At 34.4% G+C, this 17,194-nt stretch overlaps 1 protein-coding gene across 1 annotated transcript in view; it reads right to left on the bottom strand.

Annotated features, from left to right (window-relative positions):
• Positions 1 to 947: 947 nt before the first annotated feature.
• The window catches only part of EPHX4 (epoxide hydrolase 4), a 46,668-nt gene continuing 30,421 nt past the window's right edge, over positions 948 to 17,194 (bottom strand). The window contains exons 6-7 of the mRNA XM_042952823.1: positions 15,950 to 16,098; positions 948 to 1,504 (exon numbers count right to left, since the gene is read on the bottom strand). Of these exons, the coding sequence (XP_042808757.1) occupies positions 1,273 to 1,504; positions 15,950 to 16,098 (381 nt within the window). The 3' untranslated portion in view covers positions 948 to 1,272. The remainder of the gene's footprint in view (positions 1,505 to 15,949; positions 16,099 to 17,194) is intronic.

The following is a 17,194-nucleotide window of genomic DNA, read 5'->3' as shown; positions in this document are numbered from 1 at the left end:
GTTTTTATTAATATATACAAGTTGCTTAGGATACAATGATGAGAATTCTTAGAGACATTCCACTTTCTTCTGTCACTATCAGAACTACACTTAGGAAGACATTTTTTTCCACCATCTTAGTCTTGTTTAGGAACAGTTGTAGTTTCTATGGAACCATAATTTGGCGATGTTACTGGTTGTCTCCCATGCTAAAGGAGAGCAACCCAAGAGAATGAGTAGTATTCCCTTGAGCTTGTATCATTCTCTATTTTGTAACTCTTCCCATTCTTATTTGTAATGTTTATTTCTACTCTTGAATCCTTGTTTAATTTAACTGCGTTGTGTGTATGCTTCTTTAAGGGAAAGTTCCATGTTACCATGCCATCTTTCTTTTATATTTCCCTCACGTGCCTAGCAATGTGTCACATATGTTATTTATTCATTAAGCAAATATGTGAGTGCCTACAATGGAGCCAGGCCCTTATTCTAGATGCTGGATATATGCCAGTTAATAGAACAGTAAAAAACTCTGCCTTGTGGAGCTTAGATTCTAGTGCACATAGGAAATACTGAATTCAATTCTGGTTGCCTTAATGGGGCAAAAGGACATTTTGATCCTTTGTCTAAATCTCTCACCAATTTAGCTGGAAGATTTAGACAAGTAATTTGTTGGATGTGCTTTTCTACTTTGCAATGTTTAATACATATGTATGTATACATGAGAATCTCTACATCACCTGTTATTAGTCTTTCCAGTATAAGTAGTATTATGGCCTGTTTTCAAAATGCATATTCTTCTAGTCATATTTGCCTTCAAACTAATAAATATACTATAAATCCAAGAGATTTGACAATAGAATTTTTTAATGGTTGAAAATAGTAAAAAGAACTTTTGAACAATAAAATGAAAATTTATATACCATTGCAGGTTTACCTTTTTTTTTTTTAATATGGCATAGCTAATCTTTAATCTACATTTGTAAAAGGCACCAGATGTTAACAGGGCAAAGAATGCAAGAAACCAAAACTGAGCCATTTCCCCCAACTTCCTTTTTGTACTATTGCACACATTTTAAGGCAGCTGCTTTTCTGTGCAAAATTCAACAGAAGAAAATTGATATCATGTTACAAGTTCACACATTCTCAGATTTTTTTCAATATGATTTGTCAGGATACTTATGATAAAGCATATTAAAACAATTTTTTCCTAATAAGCTTAAAGAGGTTGATGAACAATTATTAAAAATTATTTAGAGATTTCATTACAGATCCCTCATAGAAGATATAGAAAAGTCAATCTTTTCTTCTTGTTTCTTCCTTCAGAAATGTCCATATCAATTTGTTCACTATGTCAGGTTGTTCTTGCTGAAGCCAGTGACTGACATCTGACAGTATAGTTAGCCTGAAATAATTTTTAACATAAATCTTTGTGACTTCAGCCATCTCAGCCTCCATAAATGCATCTTTTTCTCCCCACAGTAGGAGTGTTGGAGTGGTCACCATGTGATGTTTGAGAGGCAGGCAGCTATAAAAACAAAACACGTGGATTTGAGATTCATTGTAAAAATTAAAATAACATTTTTCCATTATATTCCTTTAGGCCATACATGCTCACAGGAAGCAATATTGTCACCAATGGGGTGAAATTTGGTTCTCGGGAGAGTGATAACAATATTACTTTCTTTATATATAGATCATGGTTATACACACAGTATATAAACAAATATTAAAATTTCATAGGGTGGGGAGCAATTGGGAAAAAAAACACATCTAAAATGGCTCCTTAAGGAGGTGATGATGAAAGAATGAATGGTTGAGAAACACTGCTTTAGGCAATCAATCTATACAATAAAAAATTTAAAAGGCTATTTAAGAAAGGGCTCAATAAAATTTTTAATTGGATGAGGCTAACAAAATTTATAATGAAGGATATAAATTAAGTATGAAATTCACCACTATGAGGAATAATTTGCTTTAAAAGGATACCAGAATTTTTGAGTGGTGTGATAAAAGAGTTTTAAATGATGTCACTTTAAATATATTCAAAATTGTTTTTTAGATAACATAATGCATTTTATATGAAATTGGAACTGAGAAGTCAGAAAATATATATGGACTGAGTTTTACCATTAAATAGTACTGTATTTATTTTGCAAGAAGATTTTATATATATATATATATATATATATATATATATATATATATATGAGAGAGAGAGAGAGGCAGAGGGAGAGAGAGAGAGAATCCCAAGTGGCATCCATGCCCAGTACAGAGCCCGACATGAGGCTTGATCCCCACAACTCTGTCACCATGATCTGAGCCAAAATCAATAGTCAGATGTTCAACTGACTGAGCCACCCAGGCACCCCAGAAGATTCTTTTTAAAACAACGTTTTATTGTTTATTTTCTTAAGTAAAGTATAAAGAATAAAATCATGCATAATTCCATCATTAAGAGATAACCTTTTGGCCATTTTCCATGCATACAGTTGAAACCATACTATAAATAAAATGCAATAAATATACACAATATATATACAGTATCCATATTCAAATTTCACATTGCATTATAACTTGAGAATTTTCTCATTTCATAATGTTTTATATCAAAAATAATTATAAAAGATACTATTTTATGGTATAATTACCCATAAATAACCCATAAATGACTATTCTCCTATAAATGAATATTTTTAGATTATATCATTAGTTAAAACAAGGGGATGATGTTTTAAGTGATGCTATAATGAGCATTCTGTGCCCAAATCTTTTTTGGCATTTTAGATAATTTCTTTCAGCTAGATCCCTAGAAGTGGAATTCCTGAGCTAAAGACTATAAATATTTTTAAAGCTTTTGACAGCTACTGCTACACTCTTTTTCAGAAAGGTGGGATGGTATTAATTACAATCCTGTTGACTAAGCATGAAAATGAATATCTTACTAGACACTCTGCAGCACTGACTTCCATTTTTGCTAGTTATCAAAAATCATGACTGTGGCTACTTGGGGTCAATAGGATGCTGCTTGAATGTGCAGGATATCACATATGTCCACTAAGGACTTAACTTTTGACTCTCATGCAGGTGGCCATTGTTTGGTTATAATGCTCCTAAAAATTAAATTCTTTGTGAATGGGTAAACTGATAGAAAATATATTCATTCTATGCATAATTTTGATACATGGATTGCTATACAAACTTGCAAGTCACTCAAATTCTAGGGCTCATAAAATATTCAAAAGTAAAACATTTTCTTTCTTTTTTTTTTTTTAACATCTTAAAGTTTATTTATTTTGAGAGAGAGAGGGAGAGAGCAAGCACACATAAGGGTGGAGGGAGAGGCAGAGAGAGAATCTTTAAGCAGGCTCCACTCCTAGCACAGAGCCCGACTTGGGGCTCAATCCCAAGAAGTGTGAGATCATGACCTGAGCCCAAATCAGGAGTCAGAGGCTTAACCGACTTGAGCCACCCAGGCGCACCCGAAAGTAAAACAGTTTCTAACAGTTATCTGCATATTTAACAATATGTGAGCATGTCATAATTGAATCAGTAAGGTAAGAGGAGTTTTAAAAGACAATTAGTTAGAAAGCAAAGAAAAATATAAATTCTTCACTCATATGTGAAATTTAAGAAACAAAACGAACAAAGGAAAAAGGAGACAAATCAAAACAAACAAACAAACAAACAAACAAACAAACAAACTCTTAACTATAGAGAACAAACTGGTAGTTGCCAGAGGGGAGGTAGGTGGGGGGATGGGTGAAATAGGTGAAAGGGATTAAGAGTGTACTTATTATGATGATCACTGAGTAATGTGTAGAATTGTTGAGTCACCATATTTTACACCTGAAACTAAAATAACACTATATGGTAATTATGGTTGAATTAACAAAATAAACAAATAAATAAAATGAATTTTAAAATTTTAAAACTTTTTAGAAAAGAAAAAAAAATAAAGAAAAATATAAATTATTTACCAGATCAAATTGGACTTAAAAGGGAGAAGTTTCCAGAAAACTAAAAGAAGAGCACATTCTCTGGTCCTGAGGTTTCAAACTGCTAAACTTCACAGGAAATATGTTACATATAAAAGGAAGTATGTACAGCATGGTGACTATAGTTAGTAATACTCCATTGCATATTTAAAAGTTGCTGGGAGAGTAGATCTTAAAAATTCTCAACACACAAAAACTTTATAACTATGTATACAGATTTTGACTTCTGGTGATTATCTCATAATATATACAAGTATCAAACCATTGTACACCTAAAATTAATGTAATGTTTTAGGTCAATTATACCTCAATATAAATAAAATAAATAAATAAAAAGCAAAACATCATTGTAGAAGAGTATGTTAAGCTGAAGAACTTATTGGGAAAACACTTGATAAAATATTTCTGATTAAAAGTGACTAATCTTAGTAAGTACAGAAGCAATTTGAAAAATCTGAAAACTGTTAACAGGTAGTAACAATTTCTGGTCTATACTGTTAATCATTCAACCTACCAAAATATATCTTAACATACCTATTTCAAATAAGTCTCATTTTACCATGTTACTCTTCCAAACTCTGAGTTATCAGCTGATGTGTAAGTATTAAGGCAGCAGTGTCCAGAATGTTATACATTCCATCCATTAGTTTTGTGTGTGGAAATATTTTATTACTATAAGAAGATAATGTGGAAAATAATCACACCCACACAATCACCACTAGCTTAAGAAGCCAAACATGGCAAACATGATAACATATTTCTGCTGACCTTTTTTGATACCATTTTTCTTCACCTCACCCTAAGGCAGTGGTTCCCGAAGTGTGGGCAACAGACTAGCAGCATCAACATCATCTGTGAACTTGGCAGAAATAACGCTTGGGACCCACCTCAGACTGACTGAATGGTAGGGTCCTGCCATCTGTTTTACATGCTATTGTAAAGAACTACTACCATAGGAGGAATGACTGGGTTGAATTTAGTTATTATCATCCCTGTGATGTTTTTCAACTTTTTTTTTCAACTTTTATTTTATGTTTTAAGATAACCTCTCCCCCATTTCTTAAGCCCTCCTGGATCCTTGTCCCACCCCTGAACGATGAGTGACAGTTGTTGGTGCAGAGTACTGGACTAGGTGGGTCTATCAAATAACACGTCCTTAGGGTGACAGATTTAATCTCTTTCTCCTCTCTCTCTACCAGATAACGGAAGGCAGTGACCTGAGAGGCAGAGAAAGTTGAGTTTGTTCTGCAAACTCTTCCACAAGTGAACTGATGTAAAGTTTAGACTAGCAATAGGGAATTAGCAAGACCATTCTCATATTAAGCCATAGTCTTCAATCTATCCTTAATCAGTAATGAAGGTGATGTTTTGGTTTTCATTTACTGACCCTTGTTTGATTTCTCAACTCGTTCAGAAATTAGTCAGGAAAAGGGGGTACTATTTGTCAGATATCCCCAAATACAGTACACAGATTTCTACAAACAATATATGGAGGTGTTTTGCATTTCTAGAACTCTATATAAATGGTATAGTACTGTACATATGCTTCCACACCTGTGCCTTAATAGTATATTTTTAAGATTATCTATTAATGATACATTTAGTTCTACTAAATTTTTACTCCTATATAGAATTTCACCTTATGATTATACCGTAATTAATCCATTTTCCTGTTAATGGCCATTTAAGGGGCGCCTGGGTAGCTCAGTTGGTTAAGTGTCTGACTTTGGCTCAAGTCATGATCTTACAGTTCGTGAGCTGGGCTCTGTGCTGACAGCTCTGAGCCTAGAGTCAGCTTTGGTTTCTTTGTCTCCCACTCCCTGCCCCTCCCCCACTCATAGGCTTGGGCGCACTCGCGCGCACCCCCACTCTGTCAAAAATAAATAAGCATTACAAAAATTAAAAATAAATAAAAATTTCCAATTATTTTGATAATTCAAATAATATTGAACTTATTCTTGTACATCCCCTTGTGCACATATGAAAGCGTTTTCTTACTGTATATTCCCCAAAACAGAATTGCTTCTTCAGAGAGTAAGCACATCTTCAACCTTAGTCAATACTGTCAGGTTGTTTTCCGAGCTGATTGTATGCTCCAAAGAAGCATGTAAGAATTCATTTTGCTCCATATCACTGCCAACACTTTTCTCAAAAGTTTAAATATTTTCAATAGAATGAGAGTGGAATACTTTTCACTTACCTGATGTGGTAGAGACTGCTCCCTAAAACCTCTTCCTTTCTACCACAATGATAGAAAATCTAGTTTTCTATCTGGGAAAATCTGGGACTACCCAGAATAAAGACTGCCTACATTTGCCAGAGTTCTTGCAGCAAGGTGAAGATATGAGAAACAATGTGTGCAACTTCTAAGTTGTGTACACTATGCCTTCCCCTCCCCTCTTCCCACTGACTGAAATGCAGCCATGGTGGTAAACCATCTTGGATCACACGAACAAGGGCGACACCCCAGGGATGGCAGAATAACAAGACATAAAGTGCCTAGGTCTCGGACCAAAGAGACAGTTTTGATGATTTCATGGAGCAAAGCCAACAAACCAACCTAGACTTTTACTTGTGAGAGAAATACATTTCTTTTTTTATGATACTATTATTTTACGTCTCTATTACAAGTAGTGAAACCTATGTTCTATATCTGACTACTAGTAAGATTTGGCATCTTCAATGTTATTGACCATTAAATTCCTCTTCTGTGAATTGTCTTTTCATATATTTGCCCATTTTTTGATTGGGCTACCTTTTTATTGATTCGGAGGCATTCTTTATAAACTCTAGATATTGTTAGCACATGACTGTGTATTGCAAACAATGTTTCCCCATCTAAACTTGCCTCTCATTCTATGATATCATTTGATATATAAATGTTTTTATTTTCATGCAGTCAAATTTATCAGTCTTCTTCATAGTTTAAGCTGTTTATGTCTTATTTAAGAAATCTTTCCTACCTGAAGTTATGAAAGCATTTTCTTATCTTCCAAACATTTGAAAGTTTTGCTTATGTTTAGGTTTTTTATTTCCCTGAGGTTTATTTCTTGTTTAGTAAGAGATAGGGATCTAATTTCATTTTACTCTATATGGATATCTAATTGTTCCACCAACATGTATAGGATCTTTCACCACAGACTCAAAATGTTCTGTCATAGTAGGTTCCCATATGCGTGGTTCCATTTTTGGGCTTTCTTCTCTGTTTTGTTAGTCAATTTGTCTATCCCAGAGTCAATGCCATATTTTACTAATTTTATAGCCTCATTACAAGCCTTAATATTTAATAGGGTTAGTCATCCATCTATCCTTTCCTTTAAAACTATCTTGGCCATTCTCAGCCTTAGGCTCTTTCAAACAAATTTCAGAATCAGTTTTTCAAGTTTCAAAAAAGTTTCCTATAGTTTTGATTGAAATTGAATTAAATTAATAGTTTGTGAGAAATCAAGAACTTTATGATATTGAAGTTTTCCAATCATGAACATGATAAACCAGGGCTAATTTTCACTAGTTTATACCAGCATGTCTGTATGGATTGTTAAAATGTTAAAATACTTCTCTACTGATTAGTAAATATCTACTGCCCTGAGCCTGTATTCTTGACTACTTCCAATAAGTTTTGACAATCTATAAAGGTGATCTTTTGTTAGAGTCATTCCTATACACCTAATTTTGTTGTTGTTGCTATTGTAGGGGTACCTATTTTTTTTTTAATGTTTATTTATTCTGTGAGAAAAAGAGAGAGAGAGAGGGAGGGGCACAGAGAGAGGGAGAGGGAGAATCCAAAGCAGGCTGTGCTGTCAGTGCAGAGCCCAATGCAGGGCTCAATTTTACGAACCATGAGATCATGATCTGAGCCGAAATCCAGAGTCAGACTGAGCCACCCAGGTGCCCTGGGGTATCTATTTTTAAAATACGTTTTCTAACTGTTCATTTATAAGATCATAATTTTTGTATATTGTATTTATGTATATCAACTTTGCTGAACTATTTTTGTTTAAATAACTTTTCTGTAGATTCTTTTTCTAGATTGTAACCATATTATCTATGAATTATCATGGCTTTGTTTGTTTCTTTCCTAATACTTACACTTTTCTTTTCTTTTTTTTTTCTTATGTGGCTAAAACCTTCAAAACAGTGGTGAATAGAAGCAGTTATAGTTGGCAAGTTTATCTTTAGACTTTATTTTTAGATAAAATGCTTCTAGTGTTTCATCATAAAGTATGATGTTTGCTATAGGTTTCTAAGACCAAAGTTCCCTTCTGCTTTGTTGTCATAATGGAATCATACTGTGATTAATATAAAGATACTAACAGACACAGAGAATATCAAGTGTAATGGCAAAGGGAAAATAAATCCGCAAAGGTGATTTTAAAAGCAAGGGATAACATATCATTCTCTCAGATAGAGGAAAGACTTCCCAGATCCCCCAAAGTTTCCCATCCAGATACAGCTATTGGACAGTATCAAAAAGTATTTTCTGCTTTTAATGTGGGTTTTTTATCCTCTTGGTCCTGACTCCTGGAATATCTTTTTATGTGCCTGCCAGCTGTCCAGGTGCAAATAACCACTCCAAAACACTTTGAATACCTTATTTTTTGTCTCTCAGATAATTAAGTAAAGCAAAAGTCAATCTCCTACACTATCCCTTCAGGAGATTCAGGCTAAGTGGCCTAACTGAGCTCCACTCTTACATCCGCTATTCTAGTTCTAGATCACTAAGAACTGTTGCATAAATATGTGTTGAATATTATTAAATGCTCATTCTTTATTTGGATAATCATATTTTTCCTTTTAATCTGTTAATGTGGCTAATTAAAGTAATGAATTTTATTTTTTAAAGTAATGAATTTTAATGCTAACTTTGGCTTAATTTTTAATCTATGCTGGATTCAGGTCAAAAATATTTTATTTTAAATTTATGGATCTACATTTATAATGTAGTTTGAACTATAATTTTCCAGTTTTATACAATCTTTGTCTTCTTTTGGTATTAAAGTTATACCAGCTTCATAATGAGCTGAAGCCTATACCTTCTTTTTATAATGTCTAAAAGTGTCTATTAGAGTGGGAGTTCTGTGTTAGAACTTACACGTAAAGCCACTTCAGCCTATTTGTGTGGGTAGATGTGCTTTAAATTAATAATTCAATTTCTTTAATGGCTATGTCTATTTAGGTTTTCTAATTCTTCATGAGTTAGTTTTGGTTGCTATATTTTTCTAAAAAACTGCCCATTTTGTCAAAGTTCTTAAATTTGTTAACCTAAGTTTTATATTTTATCTCTGTTGTGTTTATAGCTATATCTATTTTCTACTTCCTAATATTGTTTATTCATGCTTTTTAAAAACCAATCTTGGCAGAAGTTTATATTAATAACCTTCAAAGAATCGGCTTTTGATTTTTTGATTCTATTGTGTCTTTGTTTTTGATTGCATTAATTTCTGCTTTTTATCTAATTTAAATTATTTTCCTTCCAATTTATTTTTTTTTACATATTGTTCTTTTCCTAACTTCTCAAATTGTACTCTTAGGTCACTAATCTTCTTTTCTATCTTCTTTTCTAATATATGCATGGAAAACTGAATGTATTTCTTCCTACATATTATTTTAACTGTATTCCGCATTTTGATATTATTTTTTCTACGTTTTTACTAATTTCCATTATGATTTTTTTTAATGTCTCTTTATTTTGAGTGAGAGTGCACATGTGCACATGTGCAAGTGGGAAAGGGCAGAGAGAGAATCCCAAGCAGGCTCTGTGCTGTCAGCATGGAGCCCAATGCAGAGCTGATCTCACAAAGTGTGAGATCATGGCCTGAGCTGAAATCAAGAGTCAGACATTTAACCAACTGAGCCACCCAGGCACTCCTCCATTATGATCTTTTTTGATCCATGAGTAATTTTTTTAAAGTTTCTATTTAAATTCCAGTTAACACATAGTATTATATTATTTTCTGGTGTACAGTATAGTGATTCAGCTCTTCCATACAACACCTATGCCCATCACAAGTGTTCTCCTTAATCCCCATCATCTACTTCACCCAGCTCCCCACCCACCTCCCCTTGGGTAACCATCAGTTTGTTCTCTATAGTTAAGAATCTATTTCCTGGTTTGTCTCTCTCCCTATTTTTCCCCTTTGCTCATTTGTTTCTTAAGTTCTGCATATGAGTGAAATCATATGGTATTTGTCTTTCTCTGACTGACTTAATTCACTTAGCATTCTAGCTCCATTCACGTCGTGGCAAATGGTGAGATTTCATTCTTTTTTGGTTGAGTAATATTCCCTTGTATATATATACCACATCTTCTTTATCCACTCATCAATCAATGGACACTTGGGCTATTTCATAATTTGGCTACTGTAGATAATACTGCTATAAACATCAGGGCACATGTATCCCTTTGAATTAGTATTTTTGTATTCTTTGGGTAAATACCTGGATCATAGCCAAGAGTAATTTAGAAGTTTTTAAAATTTCTGAATATATGGAATTTTTTAGAAGTTTGTGTGATTGTTAATTTCTAATTGCATTATGTTCAGAGAACACATCCGTATGACACTGATCCCTTGGTATTGGTTAGGATTTACTCTCTATTCCAGTATGTAATCAACCTTTGTAAACATTTCTATGTGCTTAAAAATAGTATATATTTTCTAATTATTGGATGCAGGATACTAGATTTGTTCATCAGATCAAAGATGTTAATTGGGTTCAAATCTTTCACATTTTTATTATTATTTTTTCCCTGCTTGATTAATTTTTGAGAGAGGTGGGTTAAAATCTCTAATAGTGATTATGGATTTGTCATTTTCCCTTGTGTCAGTTTTGCTTTATTATTTGGTGCTTTGTTATAAGTTTAGACTTAATTATCTTTTTGCAGGTTAGATCCTATAACTAATCTAATTCCTAGTTCATTCATTCTGGTGAATGACTTAACTCCAAATTTTGGAGAGTCCTTGGATGAGTCTATGGTCCTGGGAAGGGTGATAAATGACAGTGATTTCCATACCTGAGTATATGTACTATACCTTATGTATAGTCATTATATATCGTATAACCATTTTAAATTATATACTTGGGCTCGATTACCCTAACATAAAGAAGCATTAGAGGGAGTCAAGTGACCTTCCAGAAGATTCCATATGACCTTGACCTGACTAGATTTAACCTATAGCAATCTAGTTTAAAACTTTCACCTTTATATAAAATTGTAAGTTTTGACCTTCACAGGTCTGCTTTTTTTCTCTTTCTCTCTCCATGCTAATTAGCAGGATTCTAGAGCTTACTCTTGAGAATGCAGATCCTCTAATGAACAAATATTAGTAAAATAACTTGAGAAACATCAGAATATTTTCCTCTTTTTCCTTGTAGCTAATTGTTTTGTATCACAAAGCTAGATTTTTGATAAACGGGTAAATCAAGAACATTTAACAACTATTATTTTTATCTGCTGTTCAAAATTTAAGCTTGTATGAAAATATATTGTTCTATTTTCTCTTATAATTCTCTTTACAAATGTTGTTTGTAAAAAACAAACAACAAATGACAAAACATGGACTTGAGACAATGTTGCTATATCCTATGAGATGTAACCTGCAGCCTCTGCAATGTCAATCATTGCCTTGCTTGATAAATGGGTACCTATAAATACCTTTTAAATTAACATCTGTTTTATCGATGATATTTACATTTATATTTGTAAATTTTTTGTTGTTATTGTTAGTCAGAAAAAGGTTTCGGTTTACCTCTTCTCCACTCATTCATATAATCTCTTGACTGCCCTTGGATTTTGTATTCAAATAATTTGATTTTGTTTTATTTAAAGTAACACCTTTGGGGCACCTGGGTAGGCACAGTTGATTAAGTATTCTACTCTTGATTTTGGCTTAGGTCATGATCTCATGGTCATGAGATCAAGCTCCACTTCAGGCTCCATGCTGAGCATAGAGCCTGCTGGGGGTTCTCTCTCTCTCCCTTTCTCTCTGCCCCTCTCCCACCCACACACACTCTCTCTCCAAAATAAATAAACATTAAAAAATAAAATAAAATAAAATAAAATAAAATAAAATAAAATAACAATTTCTTTAGGTGCACCTGGCTGGCTCAGTCAGTGGAACATGCAACTTTTGATCTTGGCATTGTAAGTTCAAACCCCATGTTGGATGTAAAGATTACTTAAAAATAAAATCAATTAATCAACCAATAAAACACCCACTATAACTTTTTTCTACCTTCCTACTATCAACCTTTTTATGTCCTTATGCTTTGTGACTCAATCCAATCTGATATTTTATTTTTTAACTGGAAAGTTTAATACATTCATATTTATTGTGCTTACTGACATATTTAAATTGATTTTGACATCTTATTTTGTGCTATTGACTGTACTTTGCTTCCCTTTTCTCTTTCCTGCCTTCTTTTGAATTGATAGTTATCTTGTCACCCTCTACTGGTTTGAAAATAATACATTCTATTTGCATTATTTTATTTTACTAGAAAAAAATTCTTAGCATCTATATATATGTATGTGTATCTAATTCTATCTATCACCTATCTATATAATTTTTTTGGTTTGAGAGAAAGAGAGAGAGCACAAGTGGGGGAGAGTGAGAGAGTGAGAGAGAGAGAGAGAGAGAGAGGGAGAGAGAATCCCAAGCAGGCTCTATACTGTCAGCATAGAGCTTAATGTGGGGCTTGAACTCACAAACCATGAACCAAAGTCAGATGCTTAACCAACTGAGCCACCCAGGCACCCCAATATATGATTTCTAATTTTACCCTCTATGTCAAATATAACGTTTTATATTTTCACTTCTTTATCTCTCTAAGCTATATTCTAAGTAATTTTTTCAGAGCTATCTTCTAATTCATAATTCTTTTTAGCTTGTCTGATCTGCTATTTAACTCACTTATGGAATTTTAGATTTCAATAGCCATATTTTTCATTTCCAGAAGTTCTTTTGTTCTTTTTCAGCCTTTTCCAGTCTGTCTTGATATTTCCTTATTCTTTTCTCATAATTTTTATTCTTTCACATATCTAATGATTTAAACATACTTTATAATCTCTGTTGTAGTATTTGAAATTTGTAAGAGTTCTACTGCAACTGTATTCTGACTCATTAATGGTGGATCAGTATTTTTTGTAATTTGGATTATGAACTCATCTTCAGGGGACTCTACCTGTGGGAATATTGTAAGTCTGAGTTGAGATGTATCCTCCAGAGAAATTCTGTCTTTGTTTCTACCAGGCTTGCTTGGAAGTGTTACCAGCTTATGATGACATTGAAATATATTTCCCTGAGATTCTAGTGTTATGGAGGTAGCATATATTCAAGGCTCTAAACCTTTTCAAGGCAGGCTGTGGTTGCTAATTCCCAAGGAAAATCTTTTTCTCCTGTCTAGAGTCCAAACCTGAACAGACAAATCTCCATATCTTGTCTTTCATTCTATACTTTCTCCCTAGACAATATACTCTGAGCAAAAGCTTCGTTTGTGTATATCAGCGACACCAAGATTTTACATAACTTCATCACAGATTCTCTCCTTTGAATTCCAAACCCTTGTATCTATCTGCCTATTTGAATATTTAAGACACCACATCAAACTCAACTAGTTTAAGGTCAATAAAGTTTATGACCTTCTCCTCAAAACCAGTTCTCTTCTAGTGTTTTCTGCCTCAGTGAATGGCATGAGCTATATCCATATAGCTGTTCAAGCCAAAAATTCAGGAGCCATCCTTGGTACCCCTCTTCTTCTCATTCCTTCCCTGACCCTCCACCCCCACCCATCTAACCCATCACCAATCCCTGTCAATTTTCCTCTTAAATATCTCTTAAATCTACCCATTCTCCCCATCTCCACTGCCTTCAGGCTATTTCAGGCTACCATCATCTTTAGCCTGGACCACTGCAGTTTCCTCACATTGAATGAATGTATACAAATACAGATTAGATTGTTACTCTTTCCTGCTTGAAATGCTCATTTACTAGCTTTACATTCATGGGTCTTAAGTACTTAATATGGTCTACATGGCTCTGTAAGACCAGCCACTGCCTTCTCTTGGACCCATTCTCATTTTATTTTCTTTTTCTGTGCTCTAGCTACAATGGCCCTCACTGTATTATTTAAAACCACAACTCTCTTATCTTCCCACACTGCTTTGGTACATGCTGTTTCCTTTTCCTGAAATGCCAATCCCTCTGACCCCAACTTTATTCAGTCAATATGTAACTCATCCTCTATTTCTCTGTTCAAACATCATTTGCTCAGTTCTCATCCCTTTCTATCATGGTCTTTGTTTGTTTATAACCGTATATTCATTACTGGGGTTATACAGTTGATGTCTGTTTTCCCCACTTGGCTAGTGATCAGGGACCTTTGTCTCATTTTGTTCAATACTATATCCTGAGTGTTGGCATAGACTAGAACATACAAAGTGCTTAATATGTATTTCTTGAATGAATAATAATCATTAAAAATATGATTACAAACATACATCTATTCACAATAATCCAAAGGTAAATAAGAAGTGGATATAGTTATGGATAAAACAAGTGACAACTATAGGGGGATTCCATTATATTCTTCTCTCTACTTTTCCAAATGTTTAAAGTTTTCCCTAGAAAAAGACTATGTAACTTACAAAATGAACACTTTTGAGTCTTTGGATAAACTGTGAACTTAATCTTAAAAATAAAATATTGACGGGGCTCCTGAGTGGTTCAGCCAGTTAAGCATCCAACTCTTGGTTTCAGCTCAGGTCATGATCTCATGGTTTGTGAGATTGAGCCCTACATTGGGCTCTGCACTGACAGCTCGGAGCCTGCTTGGAATTCTCTCTCTCTCCCTCTCTGCTCCTCCCCTGCCTGTGGTCTCTCTCTCAAAACAAGCAAATAAGCTAAAAAAATAATAATAAAATATTGGCTGTTGTTTATAATGTTGCTATAAACATCAGGGTGCATGTATCCCTTCAAATTAGTATTTTTGTATCCTTTGGGAAAATACCTAATAGAGCAATTGGTGGATTGTAAAGTAGTTCTATTTTTAACTTTCTGAGGAAACTCCATACTGTTTTCCAGAGTGGCTGCACCAAGTTTGCATTCCTACCAACAGTGTAAGAGGGTTCCCCTTTCTGCACATCCTCATCAACACCTGTTATTAATTTCAACAATAGCCAAATTATGGAAAGAACTGAAACAGTGACTGAACATTCAAACGTTGACTGTTGAATGGATAAAGATGTGGTATATATACATACAATGGAATATTACTCAGCCATAAAAAAGAACAAAATCTTGCCATTTGCAACAATGTGGCTGGAGCTCGAGAGTATTAAGCTAAGCAAAATCAGTCATAGAAAAACAAATGTCATCTGATTTCACTCTTATGTGGAATTTAAGAAATAAAACAAATGAACTTAGAGGGGGAGAAAAGAGAGCCAAACCAAGAAACAGATGCTTAACTATAGAGAACAAACTGAGGGTTACTGGGGGGAAGGTGTGTGGGGGAATGGGTTAAATAGGTGATGGGTATTTAGAAGGGTACTTATGATGAGCACTGGGTGTTGTATGTAAGTGATGAATCACTAAATTCTACACCTGAATCTAATATTGCACTATATGTTAACTAGCTAGAATTTTTTTAATGTTTATTTATTTTGAGAGAGACAGAGAGGGTGTGTGCACATGTGTATACAAGCATGCAACTGAGGGAAGAGGCAGAGAAAGACTAGAAAGAGGACTGAGAGAATCCCAACCAGCATGGACAGCACAGAGCCTGATGCGGGGTTCAATCCCACAAACCCTGAGATCATGACCTGAGCTGAAATCAAGAGTCGAAGGCTTAACCAACTGAGCCACCCAGGTGCCCCTAAATAGCTGGAATTTAAGTAATATTTGGGAAAAATAAATAAATAAAATATTGGCTCTTTAGGGAATGAATATTTTATTTAACTAAAAAGAAATTATACTGACCTGAAGATATTTCGGTAATGGTTAATTGGACCATTTAATGCTCCAGGCTGGGAGAAGACATAAAGATAAGCCTCAAGATCTTCTGTTGTTAATCGACATCCTTTTCTTCCAATACCAGTGCTGTGACTGGTAAACAGATGTTTCAAAGCCTAATTTAAGTGAAAAGAAAATAATTACAACTTTTTAGTTACCTAACAATAAACCTTTGGCTTTTGAAAGAGAATGATGGTTAGTGTCAGTGACAACTTCCCATTTCTGCTCTAGCCAGGTAGGAGACCTGTTTATACACTATATACATTTTTGCTTTCCTGGCTTTACTTTTGGTATTCTTCCCTTCTAATACCCCATGTACACTTTACGCTTATGAAAAGCAACCTATGTTCTTGGTGCCTATTCACATTCTATAAGGCTAAGTTCAGATACCAATGCTACCCTAAAGTCTTCCCTAATATTCTAGCTAATAGTAGTTTATCTGTTTACTGACAATCTACTCCCCCAACAATTGTTTGAACTTTTTTGGACTATAATCCAGAGTAACAAACACATTATATGTCATGATCCAGTTCAGACTCATACACATACTTTTCTGAAACAAAAGTTTAAAGAAATATCTCTTGAGGTCCTGAGTGGCTAGGTCGGTTTAGGATCCAACTTTGGCTTAGGTCGTGATGTCACAGTTTGGGGGTTTGAGCCCCACATTGGGCTCTGTGCTGACAGCTCAGAATCTGGAGCCTGCTTCGGATTCTGTGTCTCCCTCTCTCTCTCTGCCCCTCTCCTGCTTGTGCTGTCTCTCAAAACTAAATAAACGTTAAAAATTTTTAAAAAAAGAAAAAAGAAAACAGGATTTAAAAGTAGAATCTAGAGGGGTGCTTGGGTGATTCAGTCAGTTAAGTGTCTGACTTTGGCTCAGGTCATGATCTCATGGTTCATGAGTTTGAGCCCCGAGTCTGTGCTGACAGCTCAGAGCCTGGAGCCTGCTTGGGATTCTGTGTCTCCCTCTCTCTCTGCCCCTTGCCCACGCACCCTCTGTCTCTCCTTCTCTCAAAAATAAAAAACATGAAAAAAAATTTTTAAAGAAATATCCCTTACTCTTATTATAGTGTGTACTGATAGTTTCAATTCACTTCTGTTCTACTTTATTTTTTAAAAAATTCAAATTCAAGCCACTAAACTGATTTCGTGACTCATTAATGGGTCCCCACCCACAACTGAAAAACACTGCTCTATACTATTGTTTCTCAACGT

The sequence above is a fragment of the Panthera leo genome, chromosome C1 (genome assembly GCF_018350215.1).
Source record: "Panthera leo isolate Ple1 chromosome C1, P.leo_Ple1_pat1.1, whole genome shotgun sequence".
Lineage (NCBI taxonomy): Eukaryota > Metazoa > Chordata > Mammalia > Carnivora > Felidae > Panthera > Panthera leo.
Note: the sequence above shows the minus strand (reverse complement) of the source record. Positions and strands in the feature narration are given on the sequence as shown.